At 46.7% G+C, this 19,573-nt stretch overlaps 1 protein-coding gene across 1 annotated transcript in view; it reads right to left on the reverse strand.

The window, feature by feature from the left end:
• The window catches only part of LOC311233552 (CMP-N-acetylneuraminate-beta-galactosamide-alpha-2,3-sialyltransferase 4-like), an 81,186-nt gene extending 63,987 nt beyond the window's left edge, over positions 1-17,199 (reverse strand). Inside the window, exon 1 of the mRNA XM_084320520.1 lies at positions 17,176-17,199. Coding sequence (XP_084176646.1) covers positions 17,176-17,197 — 22 coding nt within the window. The 5' untranslated portion in view covers positions 17,198-17,199. The remainder of the gene's footprint in view (positions 1-17,175) is intronic.
• Positions 17,200-19,573: the final 2,374 nt, after the last annotated feature.

Raw genomic sequence — 19,573 nt, forward strand, 5'->3', positions numbered from 1 at the left:
CTCATGCAAGTACAAAGTCTTCGTGGGAGTCAGAGTCACCGAGATTCAAGACTTAACCGAAGAGTTAACCGGAGAAACAGAGTGGCGCTACGTTGATACAAAACAGAACCCAGCTGACGTCATCACCCGGGGGATGCCCCTGGATGACCTCACCCGTCGCAATGTCTACAGTGACGGCCCCGCATTCCTAAGACTCCCGGAAGGACAGTGGCCCATGCCTATCCCGAGGGAAGCAAGTCCAGAGGAGGTGGAAAATAAGAAGTCTGTGTTCTGTGGATTGAGCACCGTAGCCTCCACCGACCCTAGCATAAACGATTGCACGTCCATAGAGAGTGCACAACAAAGAACATTCCTGCGGTACCACCCGGAGTGCAAGTCCCCCGCTGATATGTCAGCAGCTAACTACGAGGAAGCAGAATTGCTTCTACTGCAGCGAGCCCAGAGAGACTCGTTCCCCGATGAATTGGCCTGTCTACAGGGAGGAAAGCCCGTCCCATCCGACAGCAGATTAATTCATCTGGCCCCCGAGAGCGACGCTCATACCTTCATCAGAGTGGGTGGTCGCCTACGCAGAGCCCCCAATCTACCGGATGACATTAAATACCCGATCGTATTGAACAGCCGACACAAGGTCACAGAGCTGATTATAAAGAAATACGATGAGGATGTACATCACGCAGGAGCAGAAAGAGTCTTCGCGGAAATCAGACGTCGTTACTGGATCCTACAAGGAAGAGAGGCGGTACGACGCTTCCAGCGAACATGTCTAGACTGCCGCAAGTGGCGCGCGCAGCCCAGCATACCAAGGATGGCTGACCTTCCTCCATGTCGCCTCCGAATCGGTGACAAGCCATTCCACTCAACGGGTATGGACTGCTTTGGCCCGCTGCACATAAAGAAAGGAAGAGGAACCGAGAAGCGGTGGGGTATTGTATTCAAATGCATGACCACCAGAGCGATACACATCGAGCTTCTCCCGACCATGAGCACAGACTCATTCCTTATGGCCTTCCGTAGATTCACATCACGGAAAGGAAGACCGTCTACCCTATTGTCCGATCATGGGACAAACTTCAAAGGCGGCGAAAGAGAGCTGAGAGAGAGATTCCAAGCTATGGGCCCAGAACTTAAGACCCACCTCGCTCCAGCACAGGTTGATTTCCAATTCAACCCCCCAAACGCACCCCACTTCGGTGGCACTTGGGAACGAGAAGTGCGCTCCATAAAGACAGCCCTGTACGCAGTACTTGGGGCCCAGACTGTGGCGGAAGAAGTCCTAATGACAGTCCTCACGGAGATTGAGGGAGTACTTAACTCGAAGCCCCTCGGATATGTCTCCAGTGATGTGGCGGATATCGACCCAGTTACCCCCAACACACTCCTGATGGGGCGGCTAGATCCTGCATTACCCCAGACAATGTACCGGCCTGAAGAAGCGAACGGCCGACGAATGTGGAGGTACAGCCAAGTATTAGCCGACAAGTTTTGGAACAGTTTCCTACTGCACTACCTACCGTCTCTACAGACCCGCCAGAAGTGGGTAAAGGAGAGAGACAATTTGACAGAAGGAACAGTCGTCATGATTATTGATCAATCACTGCCCAGAGCTATGTGGCCGGCCGGCCGCGTAAGCAAAGTGATCACCGGTGCCGACGGCAAGGTCCGAGCAGCTGAAGTGCTCGTCCAGGGTCGCACTTACACCCGTCCCGTGGCGAGGCTCATAGAACTGCCCCGACTCCCAGACACAATCGATGATGACCATGACCCTATAACCCTATGACTTTGTGAAGTTGACTGACCCCTACAGCAAACCCTTATGTGTAAATAGACAACGCGATTAATCTGTCTCTGTTTAACTGATTAGGTCTGGGACCAATCAGGGGGTGGCTGTTGTGAAGGGCCAGATTAAACCGAATATATATATTTATTTATATATATATATTTAATTGTATTTGTATATTCTCTAATATTCCCTGATATCCCTTGTATATTCCTTGTACAATATGCATTGAATATCCATTCTAGCCTACTGAACATCCCATAATAGTCTCCATTCTACTATTGGTCGAGACCTTGGTGCCAGGCTGCCATACCCCTCAGACCCAGTTCAAACGTACCGCTCCACATGTACGAACAAGTCCTAGTTCCGCGTAGGAATCTGGCTACCGCACCACTAATGGGACTATTTGTTCATAGTGCGTATATATACTGCGCTACTAAAGTAGGACTTTCTTTTCAGTCCAGTTTCTTACCCTCCAATAGAGTCACAGACGTAAAGCCTCCCCGCGACGCCACGTGTGGGAGTAAGGCCAAGTTCGCCTACCATCGGTATTGAGACATCGTGTATATTAATATTTGAATAGTCATATTTGGCACTATATCGTCGAGTTGGACGTAGTCTATTAAGCTAATAATAGTCTGTTAATATATAGTGCTTCGTGCGGTGAGAATACTACCGTAGTCAGTACCCCATCGTTTCGGGCAGAGAACTGGCTGCTTATCCAGGGTGGTTGACCCCACGTGAAGCTGCACCCGAGGAGCCCCAGAGCCGACGAGCGAGTGGACCTGTATACCGGATTATTCTACCGACGACAGCCCGCCTTCCCAGGCACGGATTATGCTTTGTATACTTTGATTATTCCATGGATAAAGACCCCCGACACTGCCGTGTGTTGGAACCCCCCCCCCCTGGAGAGGACGCAAGGTGAGGAGACGCTCTGCAAGACGAGGTCGCTTCACGTCTCTCCTCCGTGGACCGGATGACGCCGGCCCACAAAGAGTCCACCTGCTTTCATCTGTGGTCCAAGGATCGCCGGCGCATTGAACGGCACTACAGTGGGTTCACCTGGGATACCCTTGGCCGGATGAGGCAGCCGGATTCTACCCCCCCCCCCCCTCCTACTCCTGTCGGCTTACAAGCGACCGGATTAACCCCCCCTAGTGTGTCCAGTATATAATCATTAAAGTATCATTGCTGTTATTCCTTAAACTATTCCAGGTCGTATATGTACCACCTGCGCCTTCAGAGATTGGACATTCTCTATTGATATACCGACGAATACTCTTGCCATAAAAGTGCATACTAATTTCCATTCATAAATGTGATTGATTTGATTAAGTGCTTGCTCTACACACCATCGCTGTGTAGAAATAAAGACCTATTTCTAATTCGTACATTTGTGTTGGATCCGTTTCATCTACGTGACAGTGTTCATCATAATATATTTATGCCGTGTACTGGGTGGCCGAATATTAAGTACAAAGGTAGTGGTAGTAAGTATCATATCTAGTAATACAGTCAGGGAATTGTACCCCTCAGTTACAGTACCCATTCTGCAATCTGTTAATTAAAGTTAATTAAACGATCTTCCATTAGTTGGATGTATGGCCTCTACAAGGTTGTGTGCAGCCATTTGTTTTTGTAACATCTGCTACATCTGTCCCACGTGTTCTTTGCAGCTCACAATTGTTAGTTCTGCCCCTCTTGACTGTGACAAAAAGGTTTTGAACAAACTTAATGTCATAGCTTGTATTTGATGATATTCTTCTTTGTTATTTACTTGAATGGTTTGATCATTGATTGATGGAGTAATATGGGGTTCTGATAAACTAAAAGTATTTGTTAAAATAACATAAGCTAAACAAGGGACTAAACACGTTTCGCAATTATGCCACATCAATGTGGAACGCCCTACCCAAAGCTGTAAAGGAATGTGAATCACTACCCACTCTCAAAAACACTCTCAAAAAACACCTACGGGAGACTGCAATTCGAAACTGGCCCCTGTTAATGTCCTAACACAACCCCCCCCCCCCCCCCCAATGTACAGTAAATGACCAAGTATGGTCTTGTCAATATTCCAATGTACAGTTTTGCTTGTTCAGTTGTACAGTGTCCCCCACCCAACCCTCCTACCCAACCCCCCCCCCCCCCCCCCCCCACCTACCCGACCTCCTCCAATGTACAGTTTCCACGTCAAATGTATATACTCTCTTTTCTGGACTCTTTTCGTATCACAAACAGTACTGTATTTGCAAATCTGGTATGTCATAAATGTATAGATGTAGCAGTACTGTCTATCTGTATGTCATGTATGTCATATATGTTATGATGAATTGAAAATGGGGGACCCCGATGTAAACAAGACGAAAGTCTTTCTCTGGTCTTCTGCATCCCCTTAACAATTGTATGTATTGAGCTGTACTGTACTGTACCCATTCTGCAATCTGTTAATAAAGTTTTCAATCAATCAATCAATCAATCAATCAATGGACCTGCTCCAGAGAAACATCATTCATTGGGAGGGAGAGTAACGAAAGGTTATGTAGATAACCTAGTTATATTAGTATTGGCTGAGCGTCCCGCTCTGAGCCTTACGATACTCTGTGATACATATTGTATCTCCCACGAATAAAAAACACATGCACCCCACCTGTATGGGGCCCCGCCCCTAATGGTGGCCACCACCCATATAACCATGACTCTGGTCATGAAACACCCTTCCTCGCCAAAAAACCCGTCCCAGGAAAAGATCCCTCAAGAGGGAACTCAGGGCGCGCAGAGCGGGACGCTCAGCCAATACTAATATAACTAGGTTATCTACATAACCTTTCGTTATATTTCGTATTTGCATCGCGTCCCGCTCTGAGCCTTACGAGACCCGACAGATGTACCCCCTGAGGACCCGTAAGCCCACATCAAGGGGTGCGGGGAGCCCTGTCACCCCATCCTTCCTAATGAAGGGGGGGCGCAGTCAACTCCACCTGAATGCGAACAAGAGAGAGCTAGAACCCCTTGAACACACCGTACAGGCGGAACCACGTGTGACCCAACACACTGTGGCCCAACCTACACACTCCTGCTACCCGACCAAAGAACGGGAAGCAGGAAAGGCCACAGACCCCAGAACCGCCTGGGAGACAGAACCCCCGGTCATGTCCATGAGGTAAAACCTTACAAAGGAGCCCGGGGAGGACCATGAAGCTGCAGCACAGATGGCCTCCACCGAGGCCCCACCCAGGAGAGCGGCAGAGGCAGCCACCCCACGAGTGGAGTGCGCCCTGACGCCCCCAGGGGGATCCTGCCCAGCCAACGTGTAGCAGAGGGCAACACCCTCGCACAACCAATGGGACAGGCGCTGCTCCGACAGTGCCTTACCAGCACGAGCCCCACCGTAACAGACAAAAAGCTGGTCGGTAACCCTGAAAACCTGAGTACGGCTGAGGTAAATCCCCAAGCACAGACTGGACATGACAGGTGAAGGCCCGCATCTAACTCACTAGTGTGAGGAGGAGGACGAAACGCCTGAACCACAATATCCCGGGAGCGGAAGGAACTCCGGATATTCTTAGGCACGAAAGCAGGATCAGGCCGCAGAGTGACACCGCAATCGGTCCGAAAAGACAGGCACTCTGGACGTACCGAGAAAGCACAGAGCTCACCTACGCGTTTAGCAGAAGTGACAGCCAGAAGGAACGCGGTCCTGAAGGACAGCTGTCCCAACGGCGCCCGCTCGAGCGGCTCAAACGGGGCCAAGGACAACCGACCGAGGACCAATCGAAGATCCCAAATCGGAGCCAAGGAGCGTTGCACCGGCTTAACGCGTCGAGCGCCAAGCAGGAAACGCTTCACAAGAGGGTGGCTGAACAAGACATCCCCTCAAACCCCTCATGATAGGAGGATATAGCTGCTGCATATACCCTCACCGTCGAAGCCGACAGTCTATCAAGGAGAGACTGGAGGTAACTAAGGACAGCATCCAGGGGGCAGGAGACTGAGTCCCGGCCCCCCACCTTACACCACACTTGGAACATACGTCATCTGCCCGCGTAAGCGCGACAGTGGAGGGAGCATGCGCATTCCAGATGGTAACACCATCAGGATCAAGAACCTGCGCCCCTCAACGTACCCGTCCCAACAACTGACCTAACAGATGTATGGGGAAGAATCCCTGGCGGCACGGCATCGGTCCCAGACCCGCCTGGCCATGTCCAGACGCAATCCTCACCCGTCAGGATGAGGGCCGCCCCGCGACAGTACACCTGCACCCACATTCTCCCTGCCGGGGATGTGGGGAGCCCTCAGGCCGCGCAGATGGAGGACGCCCATAGCCAGCCGCCCGCCGCCTGGTGCAGACAGGGGGAGCGTACTCCTCCCTGTCTGTCGATACATGACACTGACGTCGTAACGTCCGTCCTGATCAACACCATTTGTGGACCAGAAGGACCGCTTTCAACACCAACACATTGAACGTAGCGCAGACCGGGCAGCATGGTTTGCCAGCTGCCCCCTACTGCGTTGGCCCGACGCATCACCAGCGAGGGAGGCGTCGGTGAAAGCGCGACGTGAGACAGCGCCGTAACCGTCCTAGGACGGAACCTCCCGAGCGTGTTGACAACACGCTCTGAAATGGATGCCCATAGCCCTCCAACCGTTGACTGGGAAGAGGAATACTCTACATCCAGTCTACAGCAACCCCAGGCTGGTAGAGACCTGCCTGGTATGAGACCTGACGATCCACCTTGACCGCGAAGGACCAGAACGTCATCAGGGCAGAACACTCCGTAACCCCGGACGACGCAAAGGCCCCAGTGCGGCCTCCACGCACTTGGTGAAGATGCGGGGAGCCAGAGAAAACTGAACGGCAGCCTCTGGTACTCATACGCTAACCCTGCAAAGGAAGCGTAGGTAAGCCCTAGGATGGAAGATCGGGGATGCGCATACGCATCCTACAGGTCTATGGAGAAGAACCAGACCCCCACCTGACAGTGTTCAACAGGTAGGAGACGATCCAAAAAATGCTGAACCTTCCCATGGGACAGGTCCAGCCTGGGTCTTACACCCCTCCCTCCCGACTTCTCGGGCTGAGAACACCGGGAGGAGAACGCCACGACGATGGCTTGCTTCGTCTACAGAGATTGGATCTCGTTGACCAGAGCTGTCCCTGCTGGAGACCCCGACAACAGGGTCTGTACCAAACCTGAAAACGGGTGGGGTTGTGTAAACACAAGTCCCCGCCTCACCGTTCTCTCCATCTACCTCGACATATGGTACTGCCGTAGTCATATGTGACGACACTCCCAACGCACCCGCCGTCACGTGGCGCAGGTCCGCCAGGAACTGTAGATAGTTGGCCCGGTCCCCCCGCTGTGCGTAGACAACCCCGGAACCGTGCGAGGAGCGCGTTCCGTGTCGGAACACCTGACCCTGACACACCCACGAGGCAATCGCACCCAAGGGGGAACCCCGACAGAAAGGGCCGATCTGATACGGGGGGCTTCCGATGAAAAAAGCCCCCCCACTGAACACCCCTCCAGAACATGCTGAAGGAGTTGTTCTGCAGCCGGACATGCAAGGTGTAAGGCCCCCATGGGTTCCTACACACCGTAGCCCTGCAGTGATATTACTACCACCCCAAACCATGTGAGCTGCGACCACTTGACAATATTTCAGGAGTGGGAGGCACCAACATGATACCTGGCCTGGCGAAGGCGAGGCCGGGGAAGCCCGCACTGTGTGCCTCAAAAGGTTTCGAGCCCCCCTGCTGACAACACTTAAGTTGACAGACGTAACACCAGGCTCAACCAACACAGTTCAAGGTGTGGGAGCCGCTTGACAGCACAACATTCTCACGGACAGACCCAGGCTCAGCCATCAACTGGGTGTCAGCCCCTGTCCCCATGAGAAGCGAAAAAGGGGGGCCGCCCGCGCATCAACGAAGGCACGCGGCCCGCAGCCAAAGGAAACAATCAGAGCCCACTTCTTCCGCTGGTGTTGGGGAAGGGAGTGATCGGAGAGCGGGCTGCTCGCGGCAGGACGGTGACGGCTTGTTTGTTCAAGCCGAACCCATCCTACATGGCCGATCCCTCGGCCGCCAAGGCTGTCGGCCTTGTGGACACCTGTCGAATCAACGCCCAGGATACCTCTGGCGGGGGAAAAACATGGCCGCCTGTCGAGGGCCCCGTCATCGCCGCTGACGAGGCCGTGCTCTCTCTTCTTCTGGCTGCGCGGTGTGAGGTGGTGTAGGGCCTAGGACAATACCGCCCGCGCTCCAGCAGAAGACCAAAATCCCCTGCGGAGAGGGGAACCCTGAGCGGTTATAGCTTGCGGCTGGGTCAAAGCTAATAACGTCAACAACCTTGCGCGATGTGTCGACGTCGGCTGGCCCTCAAGGCCCCTCCACCAGACACCATTTTTTTAATAGAAAAAACACCAATTCGAACACAGTTCTAATCGTTGCCAATTCCATACCGTGGCAGTACAAGCCTTAACAGCCCACCAGCCACTCGCCAGGCCGACCCACCCAAGGTGTCGGCCGGGCGGGGCATTGTTTCAATATATCAAAAACAAAGGACTGACGTTAACATGGAGCACCAGTGGTGATTGCAAACAGCACCCTCCACTGTGGTGTGCACCATGAAAAGGTTAAATGAATAAAAGAGCTAAACCACAAAAACTGTAGAATGAGCAAACCCATACACACAAAGTTAAGGGGAGACGGACCAGACCCGTCTTCATTCAAAATATTCACAACAGAACACCAGCCCTAGTTTAGCCCATTTACCAAAAAAGGTAAACAAAGCCCCCCCCCCGCACTACTCCCCCAGTATACCGATTGACCGTCAGTATGAATGGTTTGAGAGGAGAGAAAGCTGTAGCAAGACAGACCTTCTCATAGCAGAGTGACAAAACGAAACAATAGCCCCCTACACAGGGCCGCCCCAGGAGATGGGGGGCCTCGCGTCTAAAAACGCACAGGGCCTCACATTTCTCCCAGGCGGCCCTGCCCTTATACTACTGCAGCCTAACGCCAGGCAATGTGGGACCCAAGACAACAATTGCCTGTGCACAGACACGCAACATGTTTATCATGTCGGCTGGACCCATAGCCCCACTACCCGACGCCAACCCAGATGGGAACACCGTTCAACAAACCCCGCCGGAACACAAGGTAAAATACCTGGCTAGGAACCTAGCCACGACCTACCCCGTTGTCAACCCATTTACCCGAAAAAGGTAAATAGAACTCAAAAACCCCACAACAGCTACCGACTGACCTTCATTGATGAACCGGGCAAGAGGCGGGAGAGTGACAACATCTCACGGCGGAGACATTAAAACAGCATAGCAATTAGCAGTAGTAATAGCATGCGGCAGTAGCGATAGCATGTAGCATAGCTTTAGATGTTTTAGCAGCACGCCCAAGACAGCTTGGAAACCGTTCCCTGCAGAGAACGTTCACCAAACCATCCTGCCCCCGGCGCCAACACACAACATGGTTGTGTTAACAAAACAAACCAGCATTACTAACACTAATACCCATGCCTGAAGACACAGGGCCTACCTGAGTACAAGCTGGCCCGACAGCCAGCCTTGTACAGCTGAACCTCGATGTGCAGTCATCAAACGAGGAACATCAACACAGGCCCGTCGTGTCGCCGAAAACATGCGTCGAAGATGCCAGGGGCCAGCAACCTCCGGTAAGCTTCCAACATTATTAATCTTCCTTAATCTTTTCATTCCGCTAGACTCGTATGGTGCACGCATCCAATACGCTGGGACGAAAACAGAGGAAGGGTGTTTCATGACCAGAGTCATGGTTATATGGGTGGTGGCCACCATTAGGGGCGGGGCCCCATACAGGTGGGGTGCATGTGTTTTTTATTCGTGGGAGATACAATATGTATCACAGAGTATCGTAAGGCTCAGAGCGGGACGCGATGCAAATACGAAATATAACAACAACTCATATCTCAGTCAGTGGCGGCCGCCACTGGGGGGCGCTAGGGCGCCGCCCCCCCTCAGGCCCTGCCCTGGTTATATGAGAACAAGAACAATTATTTTTTAGTTTTTTGTTTTATAGCCCTATAAATAATGTTTAAAATGAATAATATTTACTCATTTTAAGTATGTTTGTGTTTCCAATGCACAATATAACGTTACTATTTCAAATTAAAAATACTCGTTTTCAGGAACAGGAAGTGACTCACTTTTTTTATTTTTTTATTTTTTTGTATTTCTCGGCCCGGGCTAGACGCGATAGCGCTCTAAGTGCGCGTCACTGTTCGATCGCTGTATCCGTCACAGCCAATCAGTGCGTAACGCGTTGTGCGTTGAAATATGACTATTATGTTGGAATCCGGGCGCGATTTGAAGCGGTCTAGTCAAGCGTTTAGAATTTCCGTCTAGAATTTCCATAGCCGCATTTCGCGGAGACGCTCTCTGATTGGCCGACGCGGCGATGCCAGTTTTTTCCTTAGCCACAGTTTGCAACATGTTCGAAGCTGTGTGTTGTGAACTTGTGATTCAGTCTGGAGTCTGAACAGTGGGCAGTGAGTGGAATGGATATACATTGACAACAGTCTGGGGGACAGTCAGTGGACATACACTTTATTAAGCCCTCCGGCTGGACCACGTTTCAATTAAACAAAGTGAGTTAATTCTCTCTCTCTCTCTCTCTTAGCCAACTCAGCTAACTTTAGCTGCTGTTAGCCACTCAGCTAATGCTTAACTAACGCTCTCTCTCTCTCTCTCTCTCTCTCTCTCTCTCTCTCTCTCTCTCTCTCTCTCTCTCTCTCTCTCTCTCTCTCTCTCTCTCTCTCTTCTGTTATGCTGCACCCGCCGTGGTCTCTCTCTCTCTCTCTCTCTCTCTCTCTCTCTCTCTCGCTCTCTCTCTCTCTCTCTCTCGCTCTCTCTCTCGCTCTCTCGCTCTCTCTCTCTCTCTCCCTCTCTCTCTCTCTCTCTAATTTCGCCGCGTGTGGGGCATAACCACTCAGACAATGAATGGTAACTTGTTTAAAATGACGAGATAAACAAATGTGTTTATTATTGAATGGATCTGACATCATCTGAGAGAGAGAGAGAGAGAGAGAGAGAGAGAGAGCGAGAGAGCGAGAGAGCGAGAGAGAGAGAGAGAGAGAGAGAGAGAGAGAGAGAGAGAGAGAGAGCTGTGCGTGTTTGTGTTGGGCTATTGGAAACGTGGTTGCATCTTGCATTTGACTGACTGTGATCATATATTGATCGATGGCAATGGTGATAATATTCGCCAATGCGTGCCTTGTACATGTTTGCAAAATGTTTGGTATAGCGCCCCTACGAGCCGCTACTGATCTCAGTACATAACTCCACCCCAAAACTATATATTTAGTTTTGAATACATACAAATACAAGTATCAGCCTATTGTTTTTGACCCAGTACAGAATCAAGTACACTTTGAAGGACCCCCTTGAAAACGAGATGGTTCATCTCAATGGGTAATTCCAAATAAAGAATTTCAATATATATAATTTAGTTCAAAAAGATTATTCATTGATTTATATAAAGTAGAGTCATCTGCATACAGTCATGGCTGCATCGCTTGCCTTAGAGCAAGGCAACTCCCCTGTGGAACCCCACATTCTAATGAACATACAGTAGACAGACTACCACTCTTTAACTTCTCTCTGACAAGCAACTCAGCTTTTCTCTCCCCTGTCTGTCAGCAGGTCTCCACATCCATATATGGGTCTCCTCCTTGAAGGAAACGGGTGCTTTTGGGTGTTTTTCAATGTATGTGATGTATAGATTGGGGGGAGATGAGAGCATCTAAAGGGTCGAAATGTGCAGGCTGACGGTGGTGGAAGAGGTGGTTCAGAGCAAGCAGGGTGATTGGGAGCAGCACACTGCCAGCGAGAGAATGTTTTGAATTCCTTGTAAGAACACATTGATAAGAGCGAGTGGGCCCATAGATTGAGGGAGGAGGGTGACATCCTTAATGAAAACAGTAGAAAACTGCATTTTGATGTGTGTAAAGGTTAAACGCGGTTGTCATGACAGCGCGTCGCCTGACAACCAGGAGAGGGGCGGGGGCTATCGTTGCTATGACGAAGATCCTATAAAGCTGACAGTGGTTCCGGGTAGGGCAGACTCAAATCTGACTGAGACTAAGAGGGAAGAAACCAGAAGAGACTCTATCTCCTCTCATCACGGGGGGGGGGGGGGGGGAATGACACATCATCATTAGCTTCGGCTAACACGAGGACGGTTCAGGCTAACGACCAGGCCTGACCACTATTGGACTGAATAACAGCAGAGACGATAGCAATGAAAATACAATCGGATAACATCTGGGCTGAGGCTTCTGTTTATATCAATAAACAACTCTTCTCCTTATAAGGTATTACGCTGTGTCAAAGTGTCGAATTCTTACGAAGGTGGAGAATTATTATGGTTTGCGGATTGCACTAACGGGGAGAGATAAGGATTATATTCAGCCAGTATCTGAGACGTCAGGACCATTAAAATTACACAACGCAGAGGAATTGGATGGAGAGAGGATAACACAAGAAGACGTGATACTGGCCAGATTGATCAGGATCTAACAGTTCCCGCCTCGCCATCATTCCTCCCACCTGTGCCTGTCTACACACCTGCCGGCTATCACCCCATCACGGAACCAGGATAAGAGGCCTGCACCCCTGCCACTCCTCGCCCGAGTGTTATTTTCGCCTCACGTGGTATTAGGACTCTTCTCTGAACCTCTATATATACAGTATATATATCTATATGTCTAATTTGTGTGCTCTGTAACCTGTGTCATATTATACAACGGCATGCAAATTTCTCGATTCTGATTGGCTGAAACAGTCAATTTACACGTATGTATTCTTCACAATTCCACGCTCCTGGTCCCAGGACCCGCCCACAACCGAATTACAATCACTCCGCCGTGCAGATTTTTAAGGAAAAAACAAGATGGTGGACAATAATCTTTAACAAATGGATATGTTGATAGCGTCATAACGACTAAATATAAACCGATTCTGTCACGGCGAATGTCTTAGTTCTTTAAACAATGTTGGATGATGTAATTGATGGGTCATGAGTCATTGTGGAACAAAATAAAAATCGCGCGGATTGATTGATTGATTAATTTGCAATTTTTCTTATAATTTGTTTACCTACTTTCAAGCAGCTGGGAGGTGCGCTGTTTTAAGTGAGCATGGCCTATTGAATTGATTGATTGATTGATTGATGGCTAATTTTATTACTGTCCGCCTGGTTTCCAACTGGTTAAGTTTAGGCCCTCTTTCGAAGTTGGTTAAGGTTAGAGTTTGTCTTTAGAGCAGGGCGATAGACCACCAGCCCTGGTTCCAAACTCTAACCTTAACCAACTTCGAAAGAGGGCCTAAATTTAACCAGTTGTAAACAAGGCGGACAGTAATAAAATTAGCAATCAATCAATTCAATAACCCACGCTCACTTAAAACAGCGCACCTCCCAGCTGCTTCTATAGAAAAAAAAATCCTATAGGGCAAAGAAAACTTTTTAACACTTTGATCGCCATGGTTAAATTCATTATTTACCATCCCTAGCCAGCTCTATTTGTCTATGGAGAAGTTCCCCTTCTTTCCAGGGCTATAACTTTTTAAATTCTATTGCTAAATTGCCATTATTATGGCCCATTCAATGTCCTATATATATTGTTCAGGGTGTAGCAACGTTATACTTTTTCATTCACATATTCATACTAAAATATGGTCTAAAGTATAAGTATGTTTTTATCATTTTCTGCAGCTTTCTCCAGAACTTGATTTATAGCCCCAAATGCATTATATTGATGATCAAATACAGTTTGGTAGCGATCAGTGCCAGATAAAAAATTTCAACTGGAGGTACTTCTAGAAGTTACTACGTATCATCTGATGTTGACCGGATGGGCGGGGGGTCGTTTATAATTCCGTGGGCAACGTTATATCATTCATCTAGTGTGGGTCATATGATCATCAGAGCAGTTTATATGGAACACGTTAGAAAATAACGCTGGATCTTACCGTATCTTCCTCGCGCCGCTGGCAGATGAGCGTGGAACAGAATTTTTTCTATTATGGGATGGAGAAATGCCCGATCCATTTCCAGGTTGTATAATAGTATATACGTCCAAATCATGTTGTTTTTTCGAGTTATTTGCACCGATCGATGTTCACTGTATCAAGACGGAGTCTCTCTAACGATAGCGAGTGCCCGGACCATAGGATGAGCACTTCCGGTTCAAAGGCTAATTTCCGGTTGGCGATCTGCCGATCGGCCACCAGATGGTGCTCTTGAACCGCTAGAGAGTTGAGTGGAGCTTTGCAGTGTGTCTCAGGGCTCTGGAAAGGAAATATGATTTCGATGACAGATTTTTGAAATATTGACATCAAAGACGAGTTACGGCGTCTTCGGCAGAATGAGCATGGCTAGGAATGACGTCTTAACTCGTCCCCGGCGATCATAGTGTTAATGTTGTTGTTTTTCTTATTATTATTACTTTGATTATTATTGTTATTATTATTATTATCTTAATATTATGAAAATTGTTTTACGAACTTATTTCACTTTACTTTTGTTTTTGTGTTTTTTTTTATTTTTATCCAATGATTTAATGAGTTGAGGCCCCGTATAGGCCCATCTGGGTCTCTTGCCTCTACTCAGCACCTTTATACACTTTCTGTCATGGTCAATGTTTTTACTGTTTTGCTGAAATGGTGCAAAAAAAAATTAAAATCATGACATCTGGTACAACGTGACATGTTCACACTGTGATGATGTGCATGGAGGCCACTTCCATTCATCTCACAATGTGCTTTCCAGGTTATCATACTAGAAGTCACATAGACAAATCCCTGCTTCGCCGCCTACAACTGGTGCAGAACGCATCTGCGCGCCTCCTCACCAAAACAAAGAAACATGAACACATCAGCCCAGTTTTGGCCTCGCTCCACTGGCTGCCTGTTCGCTTTAGGATAAATTTTAAATTAGCCCTAAATGTTTTGAAATCACTAAATGGCACGGCTCCTCCCTATCTGTCTGAGCTCTTGCATCGCCACACCCCCCACCGATCCCTCAGATCAGCTGACCAGCTGCTATTGGTGGTGCCTAGAACTAGGCTCAAGACTAGGGGAGACAGAGCTTTCTCCACTGCAGCGCCTAGATTGTGGAACAGCCTCCCCCTCAGCGTACGGACCGCCCAGACCGTGCAGGCTTTTAAATCACTTTTAAAAACCGACCTGTTCTCCTTGGCCTTCCCCCCGACTTAATCACTACTAGACCCCTGGCCCTTCTATCCTCTTTGTTTTACTATGCCCTACCTGTTTTATTACTTTCATTGCTTTACTATGTTTTTAATCTTATATCCTGCATCATATATATTTTTTTTTATTACTTTCTATGCTTTACTATGTTTTATCAACCTTCCTGTGAAGCACTTTGGTGCCAGCTGCCGCTGCCTGGAAATGTGCTATATAAATAAAATTGACTTGACTTGACTTGACATCAGAGATGGACTTTGGTATGGTGGCTTTGGAGATAGTGTTTTGAAATGTGAACAGACGCTGTTCGCCAGCCATGGTCATTGATTTGACTAAGCTAATTCAGGCCATCCATAGGGGTTGTTTGAACAGACGCTAGCACCGTGAGACTGCATATGAATTGTTTGCAGTCAATCCAAAACGTTTCTATTACTTGTGAACTGTTAATTTATGTAAACGTTTTTGGATGACAGCATTTCATATCTCTAATCCACACAGTGAAGCAAACTGGCCAGCACTTCAGACCTGATATTTCAAAAATCTCCTGTTTCAAAGTATTATTGAACAAAAGCTGACCAATTTAACAAATTACGACCAGTTACTAATAATTTCATACAGGCTGCAGTCTCGCTCTTCCCACTCGGGGGGCACATGCCTCCACACGGTAACCTTTGGAGCGTATTGGGCACCTCGCTAACTAGCTTGAATCCTGATGAGACAAATGCCTTGTGTTTCTTGTCCTTGGTCGGGAATGACGGAGGAAGGAATGAAGATAACACATATGTTTTTTTTTAACCACAACCCATTTCATTTAACTATCAGCGGGGAAAAGGCCAACTGTACGCAACATCGTTGTACGGCACACAGTTAGTCTACGTTACCATGAAGCTAATTCAGGCCGTTCATTATGGGGTCCATCTGGGTCGCTCCGTGGTCACTCAAACTTGCTGTGAAATAATGGGGGCTTTAGCATAAGGTTAGTATTAGGGATGAAACCGGTCACCGCTTTTAATGATAACCACGTGAAATTACCTGACAGGGAATCATAATTATAATCAAAACTGCATTTGATTGCTGCGCTTTGAAAAACTCATGGTAAATACTGTCTAACTGTTCAGCTGTTTAACCAGAGACAATAGCAACAGCTGCTGCTGCTGTGTGCGTGCAGACTCTATTCATTCATTGCACATGATAACACGTTTGGTCACCCAACCAAACCAACATAATACATTTAAAAACCAGCAGTTGTCAAACTGGTTGTACAATTTTTCCAACAAGAGAAACACAAAATGCTCCTATACAATACAACTACTATGCTGTTTTCATTTGTATTTATGTAAATGACGGTGTCATTGCTCAAATACTGAAATGCACCACAGAAGACTGTGTGTGTGCGTATGTATGTGTGTATGTACTGTATGTGTGTGTGTATGTGTGTGCATGAGAGAATAATAACAGTAATAATAATGCACACCAATAATAATAATACTAATTAATGCACCCTAGATTGCAGTTTTCAATATAAAGTATATCAAAGCAGGGTAGCCGGACCAGCACTCACAGGTTCAATGTTTTTTAATGGCAGCCGGCTACCCTGCTTTGATATACTGAACTTTATGGGATTACAGCACCCAGTGTGAGAACTTGTGAGCGCGGTCTAACTTGACTATAAGTTTTCAATATAAAGAAATGTTCAGCACATTTTAACAATACCGCGAATATTTTCATACCGTTACATCTTTAGTTAATAGCATCCATCCACATTTCAAAACACTATACATTGTCTTTGTACACAAATGGTGTGCAGGCTTTATAAAAACATCCGAATGGTCACTTTAAATTTTACATTGAGGACGTCATCAACCTTTATGCTGAACTTTTTTATGAGTGTTTCTGTGATGTTAAACTCTGAAATTAATTTGGACCCAAACACAACAAGAGGGTTATGGTAACTTTACATTTAATGAAATTACAACTAAATCATCCTCCAGTATTTGCTGACACAAATAGGCATAGTGTCTTCAAGCTGACAGTGTGATCAAATATTACACAATCTCACAAAATAAACACCTGAAACATATTCACAAAAAATAATCACCCTTTCTGGGCGAAGAAGATGTTCTTACTTTTGGCTGCCATGAAAGACATCTTCACCTACTCCGTCGCCTTTTCATGTCTGTCCTTTCAGTGTGATGGCTTGACGCAGAAAGCAAATTAGAGAGAACGAGAAGAGAGAGAGAGAGAGAGAGAGAGAGAGAGAGAGAGAGAGAGAGAGAGAGAGAGAGAGAGAGAGAGAGAGAGAGAGATAAAGCAAATTAGAGAGAAAGGGAGGGGACAGAGAGAGATATCTAAGTCATGATGTTGGCTAATAGACCATATGCAGTCGAGTGTCTCTTTCTGATCTGTCTCTCTTTGTACTTTGCTATCAAACATGTAAACATCAGTAAATCACTATTACACTATTGCACTATGACACTAGCACACTATCAGTTTGCTAATAGTTTGAAAAAGCTAGAGCAGTGTTTTGTGGCTGTCAGAATAGAAGTACTTTATTGATCCAGAGGGAAATTCAGCACTACAGATCTCACAATAAACATTTAGGTAGTAAAAAATCACTAATCACAAATGGGAATAAAAATACAGTCAGGGATATACATTCTAAATAATGTATATACATTCTAAAATGGGATCTCTGAATACCCAATCATTGTGTGTCAATGGGGGTGGGATCTCAGTAGCTTAACCCCAGGAAAGGGCTTTTTAAATAACCTTTAATTAAGTTTTTTTTTGTATTTTATTTTTTTATTATTTTTTAAACAAACACATAAACAAACATGACAACACACGATAAGATATACAAGCATTAGTTGACAGTGCACATCCAATGAAATCACAGTTAATTGTCTTATATAGGATATACCCTTAATACCTGTTATCTAAAAACCTACACACATATGCTCCAGCTCGTACCCCCCCTCCCGGACCCCCCATTGGATAATCCATCCATTTTCCCTCGCTCCTAACCAGACATTACCATTATATGCTAGCTTTTATTTTCTCCACCACTTCTAACCACAATGTCATTTTGGATTCATTGAGACCCAAAATTATTGCTGTAGATATTTCTTGATAGATCACATCGAGATATGTAATAATCCAGACCTTTCGGCACATTTTTTCCGGTTGGAACCATCGTGATGCTATCAGCTTTTTAGCCACTGTGATACCCGTTAAAACCAATCTCTTTAGCTGTGGATGTACTGCACACTCAAAAACATCATTCAGCAGTAATACAGAGGGGTGTACAGGTATATTCCAAGTTAAGAGATTTGATAATTGCTGGGTCACCTCTTTCCAGAATATCTTAACTGGTGGGCAGTCCCAGTACATGTGCATAAATGTCCCCTCGTCCCCATTTGTACATAAGGAGCATTTGGAGTCTTGTATAAGACCCATTTTGTTCAGTCTTATAGGAGTCAAGTATGTCCTGTGAATATAGTTAAGATTGATTTGTTGATGGTCCGGGTTCCTTGATGTGAGTCGAACATTTGCCCAGGCTTCTTGCCAATCAAAATCACTTTCCAGGTCTGGTATATCCCTCCTCCAGACGGAGTCTAGGTGGAGGGTTTCATATGAGGACGTTAGTAATTGATGATAAAAATCTGAAACAAAACCTCTTGATGTCTCTCTTTCATAGAAGAATTTGTGGTATCTGTGGTGTTCAATTGGTTTCGTTAATGGAACACCTTGAGTCTTCAAACATAACAATAACTGTATGTAAAAAAGATGTGTGGACTTGGTGAGATTACATTTTTTCCGTATTTCTTCATAACTACAAAAACCATGTTTGTTAAAAACATCCCCTAATGAGTGTATGCCTTGCTTTTCCCATATAGGGAATCTTATAGGTCGTTTTCCAATCAAGAGTGCATTGTTATTGAATAAGGGAGTATGATTGTGCCATTTATGTGGGTTAGGATATTTTTTTTGTGTTTCACGCCATATCCGGATCGCATTAGTAATTGTGGGGCCAAATTTCCGTTTGCAATGCTTGATTGATAGTTTAGTGTATGCTATGTCCTTCAGTCTATGTGGGGCTACTATGTTTTCTTCTAATTTTCTCCAGGATACTAATGCTTGGGGATCAAACCATGTTGTCAATGGTCTTAATGTGTACGCCTTAAAATAGTGGAAGAAATCTGGAAATGCCATGCCACCGTCTGTTTTATTTCTCTGTGCGGTGGATCTTTTTATACGTGGTGGTTTGTTATTCCAAATAAATTTGTATGTGGAGGAGTGTAATTTTTTCCAGTAACCCTCTGGAGGGGGTAACGGTAGCATTGAGCTGAAGAAGTTGATTCTAGGTAGTACGTCCATCTTAACTATTGATATCCGTGCCTGTACTGAGTTTTTAAGTTTTGCCCACCTATCAAGGTCGTCTTTGATTTTGTTTTGGATTTTTGTGTAATTGTGCTTCACCGTTTGTCTTATGGTGGGGAATATTTCCACTCCCAAACATCTAAA

Source organism: Notolepis coatsorum (assembly GCF_963971535.1).
Source record: "Notolepis coatsorum genome assembly, chromosome: 8".
Classification (NCBI taxonomy): Eukaryota; Metazoa; Chordata; class Actinopteri; order Aulopiformes; family Paralepididae; genus Notolepis; species Notolepis coatsorum.